This window comes from Eleutherodactylus coqui, chromosome 8 (assembly GCF_035609145.1).
Source record: "Eleutherodactylus coqui strain aEleCoq1 chromosome 8, aEleCoq1.hap1, whole genome shotgun sequence".
Lineage (NCBI taxonomy): Eukaryota > Metazoa > Chordata > Amphibia > Anura > Eleutherodactylidae > Eleutherodactylus > Eleutherodactylus coqui.
Window position 1 is genome coordinate 136,641,413 of NC_089844.1, and position 20,548 is coordinate 136,661,960.

General features: G+C 45.2%; 1 protein-coding gene across 1 annotated transcript in view; it reads left to right on the forward strand.

The window, feature by feature from the left end:
• Nucleotides 1-20,548, forward strand: part of LOC136577596 (dynein axonemal assembly factor 8-like) — a 71,720-nt gene that overhangs the window by 7,080 nt on the left and 44,092 nt on the right. The window contains exons 3-6 of the mRNA XM_066577521.1: nt 10,661-10,972; nt 11,263-11,325; nt 12,507-12,560; nt 18,397-18,566. Coding sequence (XP_066433618.1) covers nt 10,661-10,972; nt 11,263-11,325; nt 12,507-12,560; nt 18,397-18,566 — 599 coding nt within the window. The remainder of the gene's footprint in view (nt 1-10,660; nt 10,973-11,262; nt 11,326-12,506; nt 12,561-18,396; nt 18,567-20,548) is intronic.

The following is a 20,548-nucleotide window of genomic DNA, read 5'->3' on the forward strand; positions in this document are numbered from 1 at the left end:
ACGTCTGGGCTGCGGCGTATATATGTCATAGCCTGGAATTCCGTCGGCCAGGGGGAGAGACTTTTAGCTATGTTAAGCTATCTCCCCCTCACTTTGCCTGCTGATCATGCAATAGAAGCTCTGATAGAAGCCTATGGGAGCTGCCAGCAAAGGGAGGGACTTTAGCAGGGCTTGCCACACTAATTTCCCTCCCCTTTCTCCCCAGCCTATGGGAGCTGCCAGCAAAATGAAGGGGAGGGACTTTAGCAGTGCGACCCCTTGCTAAACTCCCTACCACCTCCCCTCCCCTTTTCTGACGGCTCTCATAGTCTCCCATAAGAGTCTATGGGAACAACCTGTATATTTCGGCAAAAGATAGGACAAGTCCCAACTTTTCCAGCCGCTATGCACTATCTCTTCTGGCCAGCCGATTTTATGTGCTGGAAAATCACCCATCTGAACAGAATAGCTGCGGAAAAACATTTCTGGGAAAAAGGCCTTAGGAGTGTAGGTCTGTCCTACAGAGAAATTGCCAAGCATGAAAGGCTGAAATTCTACCCTGTTTGGTGAGGAATATACGTTTCTACAGGCAGTGTTCAGATATCATTCCTGGCAAGGGTTCGATAGATGGAGAGGCAGTAGATCCAACAAGATGGAGAGTCAACAGTTTGTATGATCAGCACCTCGCAACTCAAAATCCTCAGCATAGCTTAAGGCCGCTTCCACACGGGCGACGCAATATCACTGCGAGAAAATCGCAGTGATATTGCATCGGTTGTCCATTCGATATCGCTGCGTTTTCTCGCGGCTATATCGTGATTTAGTGTCGCTACAAAGTTGCACGACTTTGTAGCACTACGCGTGAGGATTTTCGGAGGGGGGCTTGAAATATAATCCCTACCCCAAAAATGAGCCCTAGTTGCATAATGCACACATCACCTAAGAAGTGCTATCAGCTCTGCCATGTCTTCTCCCCAACACTTTTCCTCAGGCATCTCTTCTGGTCAGGAATTTCAAAATCCCCACCTCCAGGAAGTGCTGCCTCCGATTGGCTGAGCGCTGGCTCTGATTGGATGAGTTGTGGCCCTCAGCCAATTGGAGGCAGCGCTTCCTGGAGGTGGGGATTTTCAAATCCCTGACCAGGAAGAGAAGCCTGAAGACAAGTGCCGGGGACTGGGGAGCTGACAGCGTTTCTTAGGGGATGTATGTGGTTTTTTTTTTTCTATGCAGTTAGGGTTTATTTTAGGGCTTTTACAGTAGGTTTTCCCACTGTAAAAGTTGTATTGCAATGCACGAAAACTTTGTTTTCATGTGATGTGATGCAACACAAAGAAAGGGTCCATAAGGAAATATGGGCTACTGTATAGAGCATGCCGCGATTTTGTAGTCTCGCAATGTTGCAGGCTACAGAACATCGCTCGTGTGGAAGAACCCATAGGAAAGCAGGGGCTCCACATACATGCAATTTGTAGCGCTGCGAGAAAATTGCCGTGTGGAAGCGGCCTTATGCAGCAAAAAATACATTTCTATCTGCAGGTTGGACAGCTAGAGGATCAGTAAGAAAGCCAAATACTTCCCTGGACCAAGCAGCCTACAGGCTCACTCACACGGCCGTATATATCCTGTGTATTACACATGTATTTTTCATACGTGTAACACACGGTGCTAAAAGCATATTGCTTTCTATTGGGCCACTCACCTGCATTTTTTCACGTGTGTATTATGGCTGTGAAATAACGTGTCCTTTTGGTGTGTATTACGCGTTCACTACACATAAATATGGGGATTTAACATATTCAGCAAATACGCATGTGACAAGTACCTGCATGTTTTGCAGCTCCCATAAGCCCATGTGAGTGAGCCCTACAGGTGCAGCACATTTGTGGGAACTTCTGCAACAATATCTGAATGCAGTTGTAGAAAGAATGCCTGGATTGTGTAACACTGATTTATCAGCCAGAGGGGGCGACTGTGAAGAGTCAAATCTAGGTTTAATTTGGTGAAACAAAGTAAATCCATTATTTTCATTCATCGTAACTTATGTGTTCTGTGCTTTCATTTCAGAAGTACATTTGAGATATTAAACTGTAAATATCAATAAAAACGGAGGTGTTCTAAAACTTTTGAACAATATTGCAGCTGTAGAGAAACTGCCGCGGACGAGAGATGGTGGAGTAGTTGTTGCTTAGGTGGAAGAGAATAGGTTATTATTAGAGATGAGCGAGCGTACTCGCTGAGGCAAACTACGCGAGCGAGTAGTGCCTTATGCGAGTACCTGCCCGCTCGTCTCAAGAGATTCGGGTTCCGGCGCGGGGGGGAACGAGGGGGGGGGGGGAGTCGAGTGAGAGAGGGATCCCCCCCCCCATTCCTCCCCGCTCACCCTGCCCCCGCCGGCACCCAAATCTTTAGAGACAAGCGGGCAGGTACTCACATCAGGCACTACTCGCTCGAGTAGTTTGCCTTAGCGAGTACGCTCGCTCATCTCTAGTTATAATGATACTTGCAAGAGTAAAGTGTTTCTGCGCATACATACTCTGTTTTCCTGAAAATAAGACATACCCTGAAAATAAGACATAGCATGATTTTTCAGAATTTTTGAGGATGCAAAATGATTTTTGAGGCTTTTTGAGGATGCTTGAAATATAAGCCCTACGCCAAAATTAAGCCCCGCTAACAGTTAATGAAAAAAGTCAAGTTAAATAGTGTCCAGGCAGCTATACATGTAAAAAAATTTAACCTTTTTGAACAAAAATTAATATAAGACACTATTTTTGGGGAAACAGGTAAAATCAAGCAGTGCACCTTGCAAATGTGTTTCCAAAGCAGCACATCTTCTCTACAGGAGGACTGAAGACTTCTATATTATTATTCTAGCAATTGATGGATTTCCAGTTTATGGCTAGTGTACAACCCACCCTGCTGCCAGATTATCAGATTTTCTGGATTATAAATCATATAAAAGTACATGCACCTCCCTTTATAAAGGTAGAGAACCTTCAGCAAGACGGCTCCAAAGTAAAATGTTAATCTAAAACCCGTAGATTGTACTTTCGAGTGTCCTCCGCCGCTATCAGATGCTTCCCAGCCGTCATAAGTACAGTCATAACCTTGGACACCGCTCTGCTTCAAAAACAACCGAAAAAAGTTACTTCTCATCACAGATGTCCTTGCCAGACGGACAGAAGTAATTTGTCATCTCTGGGAATTGGACAAGTCCTCCATTTTCGGATATAAATATATCTCATAGATGTAATCTGGTCCAGGATCGGCAGTGGATTTAAAGGGGCCCTGCTTAAATAGGAAACCTGTAGCATCGGTTTCCTGTCAGATTGGCTCACTGTGGAGACCTGTCATTTCTCCCCGCTCCCCCTCCGCTGTATATCGCTAGCGATATTCTGTCACGGCCATGGACAGGCGGCCTAATGTCCACGACACACAGATATCTGCAGCGGATGCACTGCGGATCATCTATAAAATGCTTAAAAATTATTTTTAAATGCTTGACGGTGATTGCGGATTGTTTTTTGGGTTTTTTTTCGCACAGATGTACGCAGATGCACTGAGATTCACCTGCACGGAAAAAGTCTGCAACCCCACCTCCAAGCCTTTTCCCCGCCTCCCTAATTGCTTCTAACCTTTTAAATGTATTTGCGGATCACTGCGGATCCTAAGCTCCCATAGAGATGAATGAAGCCAAATCCCTGCGGAGTCCGCGATGAAAGGGAGTGCGCTGCGATTTTAAAATTCGCGTGGATATTAAATAAACACAATAAAATCAAATCCGCAGACCTAAAATCAGTTGCAGAAGCCCCATTCATTTCTATGGGCAGCGATATGCGTGGATTTATATGGGTCAAATCCGAGCGCATTCCGCAAATAAAATCCGCAGATGGACATTGGGCCTTCATTAATAGTGAAAACCTAGCTCTGCTACATCTCTAACCTCAGCATTACTTCAAAAACAAGCAGGCAGGTGAATATTAGGGCTCTCAAACAACACACTTTACATTAGGGGGGGAACATGTTTGGGGAATCCCTTTTGTGATGTCACAGTAGCTAATCTGATTAAAACCCATTTGTGATGTCACAGTAGTTCCTCTAGCTGAATCCATTTGTGATGTCACAGTAGTTCCTCTAGCTGACATCCACTTGTGATGTCACAGTAGTTCCTCTAGCTGACATCCACTTGTGATGTCACATTAGTTCCTCTAGCTGAAATCTATTTGTGATGTCACAGTAGTTCCTCTAGCTGACATCCACTTGTGATGTCACAGTAGTTCATCTAGCTGACATCCACTTGTGATGTCACAGTAGTTCATCTAGCTGACATCCACTTGTGATGTCACATTAGTTCCTCTAGCTGACATCCACTTGTGATGTCACAGTAGTTCATCTAGCTGACATCCACTTGTGATGTCACAGTAGTTCCTCTAGCTGAATCCATTTGTGATGTCACAGTAGTTCCTCTAGCTGACATCCACTTGTGATGTCACAGAAGTTTCACCAGTTTAATCCTCTTCTTTAGACGGAATGATAGTCTTCAAAACAATCACTGGGTTGTTCGAATTTGAACACTAATCGTTCTTTGTAAACACAGCCAACAATCGAACAATGAATGATAAGCAAATGAATTCTCATTCACTGTTCATTTAATGCAGCATAAAAATCATGGTTGGCTAATTCACTAATCGTTCAGTTTGAATACCGATCATTCAGTCCTTCTCAGTCACTGGTACATGAATGTGAACAGCTGAACGATTCGCGAGCGAATAAGCGAACACTCCATCTGCCTGTATAAACACGCTGCACGAGCGGACGCTGTCATCATTCACTCATGCATCTACAAGCACCCTAAGGCCGGCATCACACGGGCGTATTTGCACGATTTCAATGCATTCATGTACATTTCAGTCGCCATAAAAGTCAATTGCGTGCGCAATACGCCAGGAGATGCGTGTAACACTGCTAATTCCACTAGAAAAAGAACACATCTGGAACTATGTAGCCATTTCAATCTATGCGTCTTGTTTGCCGCGTGCAAATGAACATGTCTTGCAGCGGCAATAAGTACCGTCAAATCCGCCAATGCACGCACAAAAAAAGCATCGCTCTTTCCGCAAAATACACTTCCACCAGTGTGAAGCGGCCTGAGATGTACCATCACATAAGCTGATTGTGACCCTTTGACTGGTCTCTGTTATGTGCAAGCAGTTCTGTTGCATTCGGTGCTGTGGTGCAATACTCTGCAGCTCTCTGCAGAACATCACTGGAAGCGGCTGAATCCTGCAAGGAGCCGACACCACTGTTACTTCTTCCAAATAAAAGTGAGATTTGCACAATGCTCCAGCAGGGATGACTCAACAGTACAATAATATGGAGTCAGGCCCCCCGGGACAAGGGATTGGATATGAACAGAGCTCAGCTTTTGCGCTGCGAAATTTCTGCAGACATAGACACATCTGGCGGGACTGCAGACCTCATGGTACAGGGCAGCAGCTGCGGGGATGCCCGGCTTATATGGATACCCTGCTGTGTCTCGTCCTTTCCATCAGTCCCCATGTGCTGCCCTTCCTTCCAAGCACTTGGATGACTGTAGAGGATTCTCCCGCGGGGCCAATCTCTAAATGATAGGAAATGCGCGTCTCAGCTTCACAGATCCAATTTTGTCTATTTGTATCACTAGCAATTTCCTGCATATTAATTAAACACCTTGAGTCGTCCTCTTCCACACTGGTAAATATATCCCCATTTGTAAGCTACATCAGTTTCAGCAAACAGTGGGTGACCACTAATATACTTACCATCACAGCTCCTCTCCCAGCCTTCCCTGACTCCTGAAAGGTAATCTGCCTGAAAATCCATATTAATCTTATCCAGCTAACAGGGGTCATTAGAAATGGCATCTCTGTTCCATGAGCCCTAAGCTTGTGTCTTTAGTTTCCATTCACTGACAGTAAGCAGGGATCTTGGAAATGATGAGGGACTGAGATGCAAATTATATACACATCATGTAAAGAAAATGTCTGCAACTTTATAATCGTTTCTATTTGTAGAGCAAAAAATTATGAAAAATTGCTGTTTTACAGGTGCTGCCATCTAGTGGCCGAATATGCATTGCAAAAAAAGATTTTCCCGTTAAATGCCAATTCATCCATGTAGAACGTAGATCGGTGCTCATTACTGCCATTTACAGGCAGCAAATCATTGCTCCTATGAGGGTAAATGAATGTTATAGGGCTTATAACAAGATAGACTTTTATAACCCATCTATGGGATAGGGGATGAACCTGATTGGTGGGGGGCTCACCATTGGGACCACCACTGAACATCCTGAGAACAGGGCCCACCTTTTTACTGCTGGCTCATTGCACCCCCTGTACTGAGGAGGAGATGGAATGGGACACTGATTACGGACATGTTTACACCAACTAATGAGCGTTCATGTTTCCGTGCCCTGGTCTGAAGTGGGCAGCGTTGTCTGGGGAGGTCACATAGTGCGGGGACATGGTTATCTGGAGAAGGATGATGATATTACAGACCTCATCCACACTTCTTTGTTTGGCCTTCACATATCCCGATTCGGGGACGAAAAATCATTCATACAATTGTTTGTACCTTTTAAGGGCCTTTTACATGGCCCGATGATCATGCAATCATTGGGCTGTGTGAAGGTGCTGATGATCACCTAAAAAACAAACAGATTGCAACTTTCATGCGGCACAAAAAAAAAAAAAAAAAGATCACTATCATGCGACAAATCTCCCCATCTAAATGGAGATGTGCTTCTGACAGCAATGTAACATAACGGGGGACGAACGATCGTTCGTACCTGAGTCAACCTGTCTGAGCTGTTAGAAGGGCCGTTGCATTCATGCATTTATTTGGGACGTAAACAGCTCTGTTCCCTTTGCAGTGGCCACACTTGGTATTGCACACCAAGTTCCCATTGAAATTAATGGCCTGTAATACCAGGCCCGACCACTGCAGTGGGAACAGAGCTGTTTCCTGCAGAAATCAGCTCAGTGCACAAAGTACAAAGAACATCTGATCGTGAGGGTCCCTGATTCATCCACTGCCAATCTTTTATTGTTGACTTATCCTGAACATAGGCCTCAGTAGTTGACAACTGGACAACCCGTGTAAAGAGACAAGTAATCTGAGGAAGACTGATGATGTCAATGAGTGAAGGGTAGAGTAGTTTAGTAAAAGCTGATGATGTTCCTGATGAGTGAGGATGGTGATGTCACTGAGTGGGAAGCAGAGGATAGTGATGTCACTTCCCATCTTCAGATCCAAAGTGCTGACGTGATCATAAAGTGGTTGGAGGGGGCTCAGTTCCAATGTGCATTGCCTACAGGATTACACAAATTTTCGTGGCTGAAAAATAAATAGCTATAAAATCATGAAATTAAATAAATATTCTTCGGTCCAAAGATGCAGCATTTCTGGCAGTTGTGGCCTCTGCAGACATCTCCGCGCTGACAGCAGGGATAAACACATATTTGTGCTTTCCCCCGTGCCTACAACAATGCGTGTGAAGGATTTCCTGCAGTCCTTCTCATTACAGATTTCTCAGTCTCTGCTCTGCACATTTGCTCCCATCTCCCCAGGCTTGCCCTCCTTAATGGGCACACACAGCCTGAGGCTTTGCTGCCAGCTCATCCCAATTTGAGAATCCTCTATTTTTGGGTAGTTCCTTAAATAGGAATCCGAGGGCTTCCCCGTTGGTGTTGTCTTGTAAGGACCGAGCTCCCTGCTGCAAGTGTGTCATTTGTTCCGATGAAGCCAGAGGGAATGCGGCTAATGGGGCATCTGGTGGCACAGGGCTTTCATTTGCATTTTAACCATTTAAGAAGTGTAAAATCCCAAAAGTCTCTTAGAGTTTACCCGCTTAACCCAAAGGGGCAGCGATATATACTATCGTATTCCCATTACCGCTCCCAGAAAGGATTATCACCCGGGAATTAATTCTGTATGGCAAATCTGCCGCTATATCTCATCATAACCGGGCACATGTTCTGTTCAGGAGTCTGGAAACGATGGGTGGGGGCCGTAATGATGGCGTATTTATCGTCGTCCCCCCACAACTGGCTGCGGAGATGTTTCTGCAGTCTGACAGAAGAGGACAGATGAATAATTTATATTTGGCGCTAATTTTTTTTTTATTTTAAGGGCAAGTACTCTTTAAAAATTAAATGGCCCTCGTCTCCGTGCCTACTGTATGTACATTAACGGAGATTAAAAATAGCAAAAAACCCTACCAAATGGCTTTTTAATGGGCCTCGAAAACAGAGCTATGATGCTTTGCAGCAGAGACATGGATTCAGACTTCCAGTGTGGGCAGGTCTATTCTTCTGGCTGGGTTCTCCATGTTTTCATAGCCCGCTGCCAGTCATTGCATTTGATTATTAATCATTTCTATATTAAGAGCCCCTGTGATCTCAGTTTAGATCATTTTATTTGGTCACTAGGGGATCATAAGATGCTTACATCTGAGTTTTTACAATATGCCATATAATTCTAGCCACAACTAATTGGAGTTTACTGCTTGCTGATGCAGCATTAGGTTCAATATGAGCTGTAGAAATCTGTATACAAGAGCTCCTCCTAGTGGTGCCTGCAGGCAAGCAGAATTATATGATTAAAGGGGCTTTCCAAGCAAATACTATTGATGACTCAATGTCTTGGAGCCCTGGCCGATCAGCTGATTAGGTACCCGCTGTTAGCGCCATAACACACAGGGGTACAGAGCGGAAGCAGTTAGCGCTGATATTGCATGTACACCTGCCATTATAATCAATGAGAGCTGCACCTGCAATTACAAGTGCTGGCCGTTACATAGGAGTCAGAGCTAGCCACTTCCACTCTGTACCCTGTATGTTGTGGTGCTGACAACCAGCCCCCAATCAGCTGATCAGCCAGGGTCCTCAGCAGTAGGTCCCAGCTGATCAGCTATTGATGACCTATCCTAAGGATAGATCATCGATGGTATTTGCTTGGAAAACCCCTTTAAAGCTTACTCACACTTTCCGATAACTTTTCAGAATAAGCTGCCATGTGTGTATACATGAGGCATTACACTATATCCTGCCATTATGTGACTTGTATCCTGCATCTGTTACCATTTCCCCTCTATAGGCTCCATCTTTAATTTTTCAGTTTTCAATGTTCTCCGGGCTGGTATTTGTAGATTAGCTGTAATGTTGTATCTATACACTATAAATGGACAACATGTGGATTCTGCTCTTTGTCTCTCTGTAGTACACATACAGAAATAGCAGCATCATGGAGGACATTATACAGCAGTACCGAGCAGTGTAGATGGGATTTCAGTAGCTGTAACACAGTAAACACTTGCTATTAGCTGCAGCAGCTCCTGTGTGTGATTCTATGCTTCGTTCTCCGTATACTTCCATCAACAGCATGAGATAACTTCCTTCAGCATTTCCTTTTCTCTGCCTTGTTATCGCTTTTGCTATAGATGGAGTACGCGTGACAACAGGAGTGGATAACAAATTAGAAGGACTTGTGAGCCCTAGTGGCCAGTACTTTAGAGGGAGTTTTCAACACAAAAATGTACTATTAGATTGTTTTCACACGGGCAATAAAATCGCGCGATGTGAGAGTGAGTGAAGATGCAGAAGTATGAAACCTATTCTTTTTAATGATTTCATTCACATCTGCGATGTTGTGAGATTTAGAACTTGCTGCCGGCCCTATCTTTCTGCATTTTGCTCTTTTTTATTGCTCATGCTTTTCCATGAAGCCAGCAGCTTTAACATTAGAAACCCTTATTGTCTATCGGGCGAGAAAATCGTAAGCGGCAGCGATGCAATGCGAGGATATTTGTCAGGAAAAGCATCGCTGATGCTCAAACACCTCATTAGCACATATGCGATATTGCCGCTTGTGGCAATATCGCACTCGCTCATGTGAAACTAACCTTAGGCAAATAACATGATTTGCACTTTTTCTAGTTATCACATTAGCTATCATATTAACACAATTTGTCTCAAAGTGCTGTAACTATGGCATACCCACACTTTCAAATAGCTTTACAGAATAAGCTGCCGTGTGAGTCCATGCAGAATAACATCATATATCTGGCCATTATATGACTTGTTATCCAACAGGTGGCGCTACAGAGGTATTATTCCCTCCTCTTTATTTGTATATTACCCAGAGGAGCATGGATGTCCTTATAAGTCTCCTCACTCACCTTCTTGATGCTCCATAAGGAGAGATGTTACCTTTCCCGACCCTTGTGTCCTGCATTTATCACCAGTTTTCTCCCTGCAGGCTATATTTATAATCCTCAGTCTTCCCTGAGCTGGTGGGTATAGACTACTGCTATGATGCCTCCTCTTCTTTATCTCCCTGTAATAGACCCTCATAACCAAAAGCAACATGGAGGACATTATAGAGCAGTACTGAGCAGTGCAGATGTGATTTTATTAGCTGTAACACATTGGCTATCATATTAACACACGTTGTCTCAAAGTGTAGTGGCCATTTAAAGGTTTATGGTTGTGTTAGGATTTGCAATGCTACGAGAGAAAATAAAGCTACGAATGCTGAAATGATATGTATCATAAAATTAATCAACATGGAATTTGAGATGTAAAAATAAAAGTGAAGTCCATAATAGGAGATACTCAAAAATGTTATTTCTTCCCAACAGGAACTGGATTCCAAGGTTTTGAGCTCCTGGGTCTGAAGTGGATGCCTTGCCTGAGTTGGGCCCAGGCTACTGCAATCACCCCGTATGAAGTGGGAGAACATCCATGGCAGGAGAGTGTGGACCAGCTCGCCTCCAGCCCAGCTCTTGTTTGTGCCCTACGCCGTATCCATGCCTTCTCCACCCTTGCAAATGCCATCAAAGAGTTTGTTCCAGTGACTGGGAAACGACAGGTCCACTTCATCATGTCTGCTACCCCTGAAGTCGCTTTTCTTCAGGCCATCCACTTTTTCACAGAGAGGGACTTGGTTTCTGGTAATCAACATCTTATATGTTCCTTCACTCTTTCTTATTGGTTATATGTCTTTCCATCCTTGGATGTCTCCATAGAGTATTGGACTTTTTATAATGACCTTGTAGTAAGAGGAAATTAATTCAGGAAATCTGTTATTCACTGTTGTCCGCCATTATAACGCAAAAAGGACATTGGTTGTCTACCATAGACAATCCCTGCAGGAAGTCCATGTGGCACCTGCTAGCAGACTACCATAGGTTTCTTCTCTGGTCATGTGTCCTTATGATAATGCAGTATCTTCCTCCATTAGATTCCCATAGACGACCTGTTCTGAAGTATGTTGCCCCTCCTGAGATCCACTACAAGTCAGAAAGTAAGTATGTCAGTGGTGGGTCAACCCTTCTCTACCTGAAGCCTTATCCCTCTCTGCACCACACAAATATATATACGCCCCTAAGACCGTCTGCACACAGGCGGATTTTTGCTGCGGAATCAGGAGCCGGCGTCTGCCTTCGGATTCCGCAGCAATTACCCTCCATAGCATGCAATGGAAAGATGATTCTTCATGGACATGAGCGGAAACCAATTGCACTTTCCGCTTGCAGCTAAAAAATCGCAGCATGGTCTATTTTACTGCGGTTCCCTCACAGACAGCTTCCATTGAAGTCAATAGAAGCCGTCTGACCCACGGCCCGTCCCCAATTAACATTGTGGATTCCGCGGGAAAAGCAGGAGTTTAAGAAAAAAATCTGTACAGTGCATGTCTGATGGCGAGCTGTGTGGCCCATCTGCAGTACAGAAAAGACAAGTACGCGCAGATGCCGGCTGGGCACAGGGTCGGATTCCGCTGCGGACTCCTTCATGCAGAATCAGGCCCACCCATGTGATTGCTGCTTTAGCCTACATTAAAGGGGTTGTCTGGTTTAGAAAATCCAAAGCAGTACTCATGGAGGGAGCTCGCCTTTAGGGTCGCCGAGGGTTATGAACAACTAAACGGCTAACAGCAACAAGCAGTACTCACCCATTAAATAGTCCCCAGGTCCAGTGCAGCCATCCCATTTCTACTGCCTCAGTCCCCAAAGGTCCTAAAGCGGTCAATGCCATTCGTTGTTGACTCTACCTCTGCAGGCAATCACTGGCTTCGGCAGTGATATTGCCATGAAAGGCTCCGGACTAGAGTGGTGGTAACCAGGGTGGCCGCACTGGACCAGAGGGGCATTTAATGTCTGATTCTGTGTTTTTTTTTTGTTTTTGTTTTTTTATCCCATTCCCTGCTCATAATTTTTTTTCTTAGTCTTGGAGAACCCCTTTAATAAAGAGGGATCCCCCATTTGGGCCCCTCATCTATTAGTCAAAGAGCAGAGCAATTACAAAGATCGTCTCCTGCTCTGGAGGATCTAAGATTCATGGACACAACTGGTGACAGCAGCAGTCATGTGACTTTTCTAATATTTTGTCATTCGACTATCACCCGACCCAATGAAACTACCGCAGTGTCACGCTATCATCTATGTTCGACCCCAACCTATAAAGCACTTTTTGTCCTTCCAACAGGTGGAGGGAAGCACAGGGGGCAGACTGAGTCCATATTTTCGTACATGCTGTCAGGTAAGCTCTCCAGGCCATTTACTGGGGGGAAAAAATAAGCAATTTCAAGAAGAATGAAAAAACTCGATAGTTGTAGAACAACCAAGGATGTACAATAGTATCTCGGGATGCGAGTGCTTTAACTTGCGAGCAGGCTCTCTCCCGAATTTTTGCTTTGATTTATGAAAAAAACTCGCAAGCTGAGGCTCAGGGGGGGGGGGGAACTATACTCACCTGTTGCCGGCGTTTCGTCCTCGCGATGGTCTGCGGCGCTGCTGCAGGTTGTCGCTCCCTCCTCCACACTGACACAGAGCATTGCTTTCTGGATGCAGGGCTTGAATGAACGCTTCTCCTTCAATGATGTCATTGAATGGCTGTGATTGGTTAACCCAGCGCCGCCTTTCATTGGCTGACGTGGCGCTGAGTTAACCAATCAAAGAATTAGCTTGCTGGAGGCAGGGCATTCGGCATGGAGGAGGGAGCGACAGCCTGGAGCAGCGCCGCAGATCATTGGGGAACATCGGCGATAGGTGAGTATTTTTTTTACTTGCAGTTAGTTTCCCCATTAAAAAGCATTGATGGCATTTCAATGGGAAAAAGTGCTTTGACATACGAGTTTTTTGACTTACGAGCTACGTCTCGGAGCAGATTAAACTCGTATGTTAAGGCACCACTGTATACTAAAGGGACATGTATTTGCAATCTTTTGTTCCCTGTTATCAGCCTTTTCTGGCTGGGGTGAGAATGGCTATAGTCTTCTTTAATGAGGTGACTGATGGGAAGTCTACAACAATCTCTGCCCCGTGATCACTACTACCTCTCTATGTCTGAGAAGAACATTTCATCTGCACCCTTTTCCCTGGTGCTGGACTTGGACAGTGGAGAACAGGCAAGATATCACCTCTCTTTTGCTTAAAGCTGCGCCTTCTTCAGCCAAAAATGAAGGGGATTGTAAAGACCAGATTAGGAGCTTTGAAAACCTTTGCAAATTGCTAATAAATTCTGTTTATTACCTTAATTTCTGGGTTGATTGTCCCTTTAACCATTTCAGGACAGCGTCCCTGGTAATGAGCAGGCATGGCTCCGCTTATTTACTAATTATAAGTGATTATAATATCAGAGCAAAAGGATCATTAATTGCGGGAAGCTGAACCCTTGAAGGGAGGCTCTAGTACCCTGTTGGGCCGCCACTAGTTTGGATACAAGATGTGATAGGGCAGGGCATGGAGGCTCTAGTACCCTGTTGTACCACCTCTAGCTTGAATACAAGATGTGATACAGGTGGGCATGGAGGCTCTAGTAACCTGTTGTACCGCCTCTAGCTTGAATACAAGATGTGATACAGGCAGGCATGGAGGCTCTAGTAACCTGTTGTACCGCCTCTAGCTTGGTTACAAGATGTGATACAGGTGGGCATGGAGGCTCTAGTACCCTGTTGTACCGCCTCTAGCTTGGTTACAAGATGTGATACAGGTGGGCATGGAGGCATACATGTTCTGTATGGTATTTCACTCCATATTTGCTGTAACTGAATCTCTAAATCGTGCAAACTCATAGGCTGTCAAAGTTGGCATCCCAGATGGTCCCATACATGTTCTATTGGTGATAAATCTAACAACCACGCAGGCCACGAAAGTGTGACAATGTTGTGGAGACATTCCTGTGACCCCCTTCTGTGTGCAGCCGAGCATTATCATGCTGGAAAATGCCTCTTGGAAGCCGCCATGAGAGGAACACATGTGGCTGCAGGATGTCCTGAACATATCGCTGAGCTGTCATTGTTTATGGTACCACTATTAGGGGTGACCGACTGTCGTATATGATAGCCCACAGACCATCAGACCAGCAGGGGGCAGTGTGCCACTCCACAGCAAAGGCAGGATTGAGGTGTTCATCCCTAGGTCTCTAGACATGAACACGGCTGGTCGTCGTCAGTCAGTCCAGTTTGGTCATTCCTAAGTCTACTGCTAACAGAGGCGACGGTGGGTGCCAAAGACAGTAGATATAATGGGTGCCAAATGTCTTTCAGCCAAGCACCTGGAAGTTCTTCTTACAGACACAGGGGTGTAACAATGGTGCCACCTGTCTCTGGATGGTGGACAATGAAAATGTTGGAGCTGTTCATATTTCTCAGATGATCAAACAATCCTTTCTACTGTTGGTCTGCTGGGGGTCCTGAGCCCGGTCACCTTGTGTGCCCCCACACATCCACTGGTCCCAACACCTCCTAACAGTCTGATCAGACGCTCCTCTCTACTGGTGGTCTGTGGAGGACGCCCTGAGCCTGGTCACCTCGTGTGCCCTCACACATCCACTGGTCCCAACACCTCCTAACAGTCTGATCAGACGCTCCTCTCTACTGGTGGTCTGTCGGGGGTCCTGAGCCCGGTCACCTTGTGTGCGCTCACACATCCGCTGAGTCGTAGAGGCGTCTAGTGGCCAACAAGCTCTACACAAGCGGGAGAAAAGGGTCACTACACACAAGTAACCTCTGAGAACCTTTTATAGGCCAAGGGTGGACTCCACCTTTAGGGCCTCAGGTGACAAGACCCTTCATCTAATCACACAACTCTAATCATTAACATATCTTCCTGAGATGGAACTGCATGCTGAGTTTTTACAGCAAAATAACAACTCCTTCTAAGTGCTTAATTTTTTTTAACAATCAGTGTAAATGTTTTTTTGTGGTACATGTTTTTCTTATTTTTATGGCATTTTTGTGTTATTTTTTTTAATTTATTTTTGTGAAATAAAAACACAGAAAGTCATGTAGTTTAAAAATGTATTTTTCTATTGTAATAGCGCAAAGTGAAGCTAAAAGATATGTTAAAGTCATGTCTCATTTTCCTTTGTGGTAATTTTTATATAAGGGATCTACAGTTTTGGGTCCTCAGGGGAGGAGCTGTAGCTGTAGTATGTGCTATTGGTAGTATTTTTTTCTTTTTGTTTTTATTTCTTTTTTTTATATGCTCTCGTGGGTGGCATAATGTATAAAAGACCTTTTGAGGAACACTTTATCTTGAAATTATTTTGCTTGTTCCTGATTTGCCATATATTCGTCTGACATATTAGCCCAAGTTACAGGGGAAATACAACCTACAGACTGCATTGTAGATCTGATGTTGGTTTCCTAAGACCCAGCAGCTCCTTCAGCTATCCATCACCCCAGTGATTGCAGTAGTAAGCGGCACTACTGCTCCCTGATCTGTATACACGGCACTCATCTTTGCAGAGTTATATAGAGATCCTTCTCATGTAGTGGCCCAGAGTTGGTAGGGCCCCTCCATAACGTTATATGTCTGTCTTGTGCCAATGTTTTGTCAGTGTCTTGTTTGTAGCATGCATCAAATTTATGTGTATTGCATGGCTGCAGGATTAAACGTGTTAATGTCTGGAATGTGCAATCCTGTCTAAGCAATGTATCATTGTGTGTGTGTCAATTGTGGTAAAGTGATGCTGTTTGATATGTCTTTGCTGAAGGCAATTGAAAGGAGACGAGTAGGAGAGACCAGCAGAAGAGAGCCTGAGAGGAGCAAGTCAGCGAGTCGGTCTGTGTGTGGGACATGGAGGAGGCGGACTGACTTCCCCATGCTCAGCCTTGGTCTGCCCGACCCAGGAGGCCTCGGAGCTTCTGCTGAATGCTGAAAAAAGGACCAACCACTAGACAGCGAAAAGGAGAGAGAGAGAGTGTTTGCCGGTAGAGAGAGAGAGTGTTTGCCGGTAGAAGGACGTTCGCAAATAACGTAGACTCTGAATGATCTGAATACCTGAGAATCTTCCCCGCTATAGACTGTTTAATTGGTTCCAAGTTCAGTAAACGAACAGAATCGACCGTTCCCGGTTCTTGTTCAGAAAGTTGCTCTGTGTGTGGACTACTTTATTACATGTTGAGATCCGCTGCAGAGGATGGAACGGTGGCGTCACGAGTGACAATTGGAATTAAGGTAACCCCCGGTCACAACCCCCTTGATCTCCCCCAGCAGTAACGTGGTTGTGTCCCGAGCTACCCCCAGGGGAGGAAATGGTAGAGCCCCGTAACAAGGCCTTTCTCTACCCCGCTGTCTCCTTGGCTGTGGGCCCGCTCCTTGGACGCTGCACTGGATTAATGAATATCATGCCCCCTTTCTCCATCCATAAAATGGCTGCTTGTGGAGAGCATGTGACCGCACGTCACTCGGTCTCCTACAGAACAACACACTGCGCATACACGACTAGCACACGCGCGGTGGAGGAGGCTGAGTGACTTGTCTGGCCACATGCTCTCCATATACAGCCATCTTATGAGCAAGGAAGATGTCTGGACGAGAAAAGATGGGGGGAGCATCGCTTTATGAATCCAGCAGAACTGAATAGAAGATGTCGCAACAGTTACCTCACGGTTACGAGTTCAATCCCCGCATGGTTCAGCCTTCCATCCTTCTGAGGTCTGTAAAATGAGTATCCAGCTTGTCTGGGGGGGGAGGGGGTGTAATAAATAAATTATCTGAAAGCGCTGCAGTTGGCTGAGAGAGCCAGAGAGGCGAAGAAGTAGCCGCGTCAAGAACTAGGAGCCTGAGGTCTGGTACAGACCAAAGAGAGGAGAGCTTATATGCCGGCTGCTAGCCAGAGAGGCTGTAGGAGCAGCAATCAGGACTGTGAGCCTGAGGGCCGTGTGGACCGGTTTGGGGACCGGCGCTAGTAGAAGAGAAAGAGTACCTCTAGACACCCTGGACAGGGTAGTGACGGTGGCCCTGTGGGTTGTGTACCCTGAACATTGTAAATGGACTATATGATATGCGGTGTATGCTGTGATGTTCCTGTGCTGATAATTAAATGCTGGCAGGCGCCAGAGTTATAAAGAAATCCATGTCTCCTGAGCGTTATCTACACATGTGATGCGCCATTTTCCTGTGTGAGAGGCCGACGATCCGCAGGCAAGTGAACCCCTTGCCACAGTGGTTAAAGGAGTTTTGCCAAGTTTAAAAGTTAGCTCCTATCAACAGGATAGGAAAAAAGTGTCTGATCGGTGGGGTACAACTGGTAGTACTACTCTCACCAATCACAAGAAAGGAAATTCTGATTCTCCTTCATGTGAATGAAGAGTCCCCCTCCGATCATATGAGTGAAGAGGCAGTCGAGCATGCGCCATAATACTCCATTCATCTCTACGTGCCTGCGAAAGAGAAGTAGAGTAGAGCGCTCAGTTACTTACGACCCATTGTGATGAATGGGACAACAGCAAACATGTTTGACCACCATTTAATTTGCATGGGGGGACATGGCCTCACTAATCAGACACACGTTTTAAACTTGACACAGCCTCTTTTAAAGGGACTCTGTCACCAGGTTCATGAAGTTTGGCTTGAGCTGAGCTCCAAGTCATAGAGGTGGGCCCTGCTGGCATCTCCCCACCGGCATCATGAAGACTCCCCTTCTGTTAGTAGGGAGAGAGCTGGCACTCCAGTGTGGCCCACCTCTGTGACTCGGATCTCCAAGTCGAACATCATAAACCTGGTGACAGAATAGCTTTAAATTTAGGTTTTCTGATCTCCTCTGAACAACAGCCGCTTATCTAAGAGCCTGTGGTTCACCTTGGAGCAGCAGAAATATGAGTTCATTCCAGGTTTTGCCAAGCAACAGATAGAGGAAACAACACAACAACATGACTGGTGGGAAATTGGCTGAATATCAGATTTGGATTAAGGCTGTCAACACATGGATGGATCCCGCAACAGGATTTCACTCTGTTTGGCCTCTTGGGTCTAGTGGCCTAATTACTTTCGGCTACATAATCATGGCAGCATTAGATTACTTCGGCTCCCGCTTGCTTTGATGTGTACAGTAAACTAAGTTTGTTTTGTCCTCACGTTTTTTCCAGGCCCTCCTCTTTTGTACACGGTTCTTCTCCTCAAGCCGGGATCCTGGAGCAGTAACCTGGGGAGGATCTTGTGCAAGATTGAGCTGCAAAAGTTTGTCCTGGTGGGAATGAAGCTGGTGACACTGACCACAGAAGATTCATTACAGATCATTCCTCCCGAGACAAAAAAGGTGAGGCATCCATTTTGCCTTGGACCTAGACTGCCACATAAACTGCAGTGTGTCACATGACTGTAAAAACATGGTGAAACTTGTGTGCAATTACAGTCAATACTGGAAGATTGCGATTTTCATGGTCTTCCAAAGAGTCCCTCAGCAAATGTCACAGATTCAAGCAACCTCCTTTGACTATTTCATCCTGACTTCTCCACATGTTGTTCCTATATAAAGGCCCATTTACAAGCAAAGATAATCTTTCAAATGATTGAAAGACTGGAAGTTTTAGCGATCGTTTTGCATAAAGTACTAATGGGCACTAATGTCCATTAGTACTTTATCAGCTTCATTTGTATGTAAATGAGCCTCCAGGAGCTGCTTGCAGAACTCAGCAGGTGGTCTGAGCTCTGAAATCAGCTCCATTGGTCTAGCATGGGCTGCAGAGAGAATGCAATGTTATCTCCTGCTCGCATGAAAAACACAGCGTGTGGTCTGAAAGATGGATTTTACACTCACGTAAAAATCATCTTTCAGATGAAAAGTGCACGATGGTAGCATTTACACGCAACGATTATCACTCATATGCCATCGTTTTAATAAATTTTAGTGATCATCGTTGCGGTTAAATGGGCCTTAATACAGTATAGCTTGAGGCCAGGCATAGCTATAAAGAGTGCAGAGATAGCAGTTAGCAGGAGCAAGAGGGGGCCTGAGGGCCCAACTGTCACATAACAATATTAGTGGTATTGTAGATGGCATATGGTAGGTGCAAGCCCAGGCATTTCATCTGTAGTGTGAATGTTGACCTCCCCCCAAATGTGGGGGTTACCATTATCATTGTAAACTTGTGCTCAGCATCTTTGGCATTACATTGAATGACCCCTTTATTAGAGACCCAGGCCCTTTCACAATTGGAACTTCCCTTTATGGAAATTAGAGCCGTGACTTTGGAGTGCAGCATAAAAACATGTGTAAAGTTTCAGTGTGAATCCATGTGAGATGGGAAAATCCAGCGATCTGAGCGACTTTCAACGAGGCCTGGTCATCGGTGCTAGACTAGCTCGGACCAAAACTTCATATACTACCAACTTTGTCAGGTTTTCTCATGCAGCGGTGTAAAGAGTATACTGAGAATGGCGAGATTGAGGAAAAACATCCAGAAAAAGGGGATCCTGAAGACCTAAGCAACTAGTTGGTGAAAGGGGTAGGAGGAGGATGTCAGGAATTGTTCTGATGAACGGTTGGTGCACAGTCAAAGAAATCTGCAGCCACACAAAGCACTGATGCTCCAACTAACATGTCTGAACACATAACTTGCTATTCCTTATCACGGATGGGCTATAACAGCCAGTTCCAGCACCATTGCGTCTAAAAGAAACAGAAAGGTGAGACACCGGGGGTAAAAGAACACAAAAATTGGATCACTGAGCAGCGAAAAAACATCAACTGGTCAGAAGAATCCAGATTTCTGTTGCCCCGTGCTGATAGGAGGTCAGAATTTTGCGGCAAGCAGCATGAATCGATGACCCCTTCCTGTGAGGTATCAGCAGTTCAGACTGGTGGAGTAGCAAACGTATGGAAGATGTTTTCTTTGCCCTCTCTGGGTCCAATATTCCTGTAGAACGATTTCAGCACTTAGTTAAGTCTATGCCATAGCAAACTGCTGCGGTTGTGTAGGCCAACAGAGGTCCACTATACTACCCTACCACATACAGTGGTCGTTGTAGGTCTACAACTATATCTAATATGAGAATATGAGATGGCAGTGGACTGTAGAGATAAGGGGTATCTAAGTTTAGCATCGCCATGGAATGTGTCTAGTACTGCATCTCAATCCCATTTAAGTGAATGCGTCAATAAACAAAAGTGGCACTCTTTGGTGGAAGAACAGACCCTTTGTGCATTGAGGGGTTGTATGAGACAAGGATCTACTTTTTGCCACTCTTGTCCATGAGCTGTGTCTGCTACTGCAGAATACACTGCCATGCGTGTACATC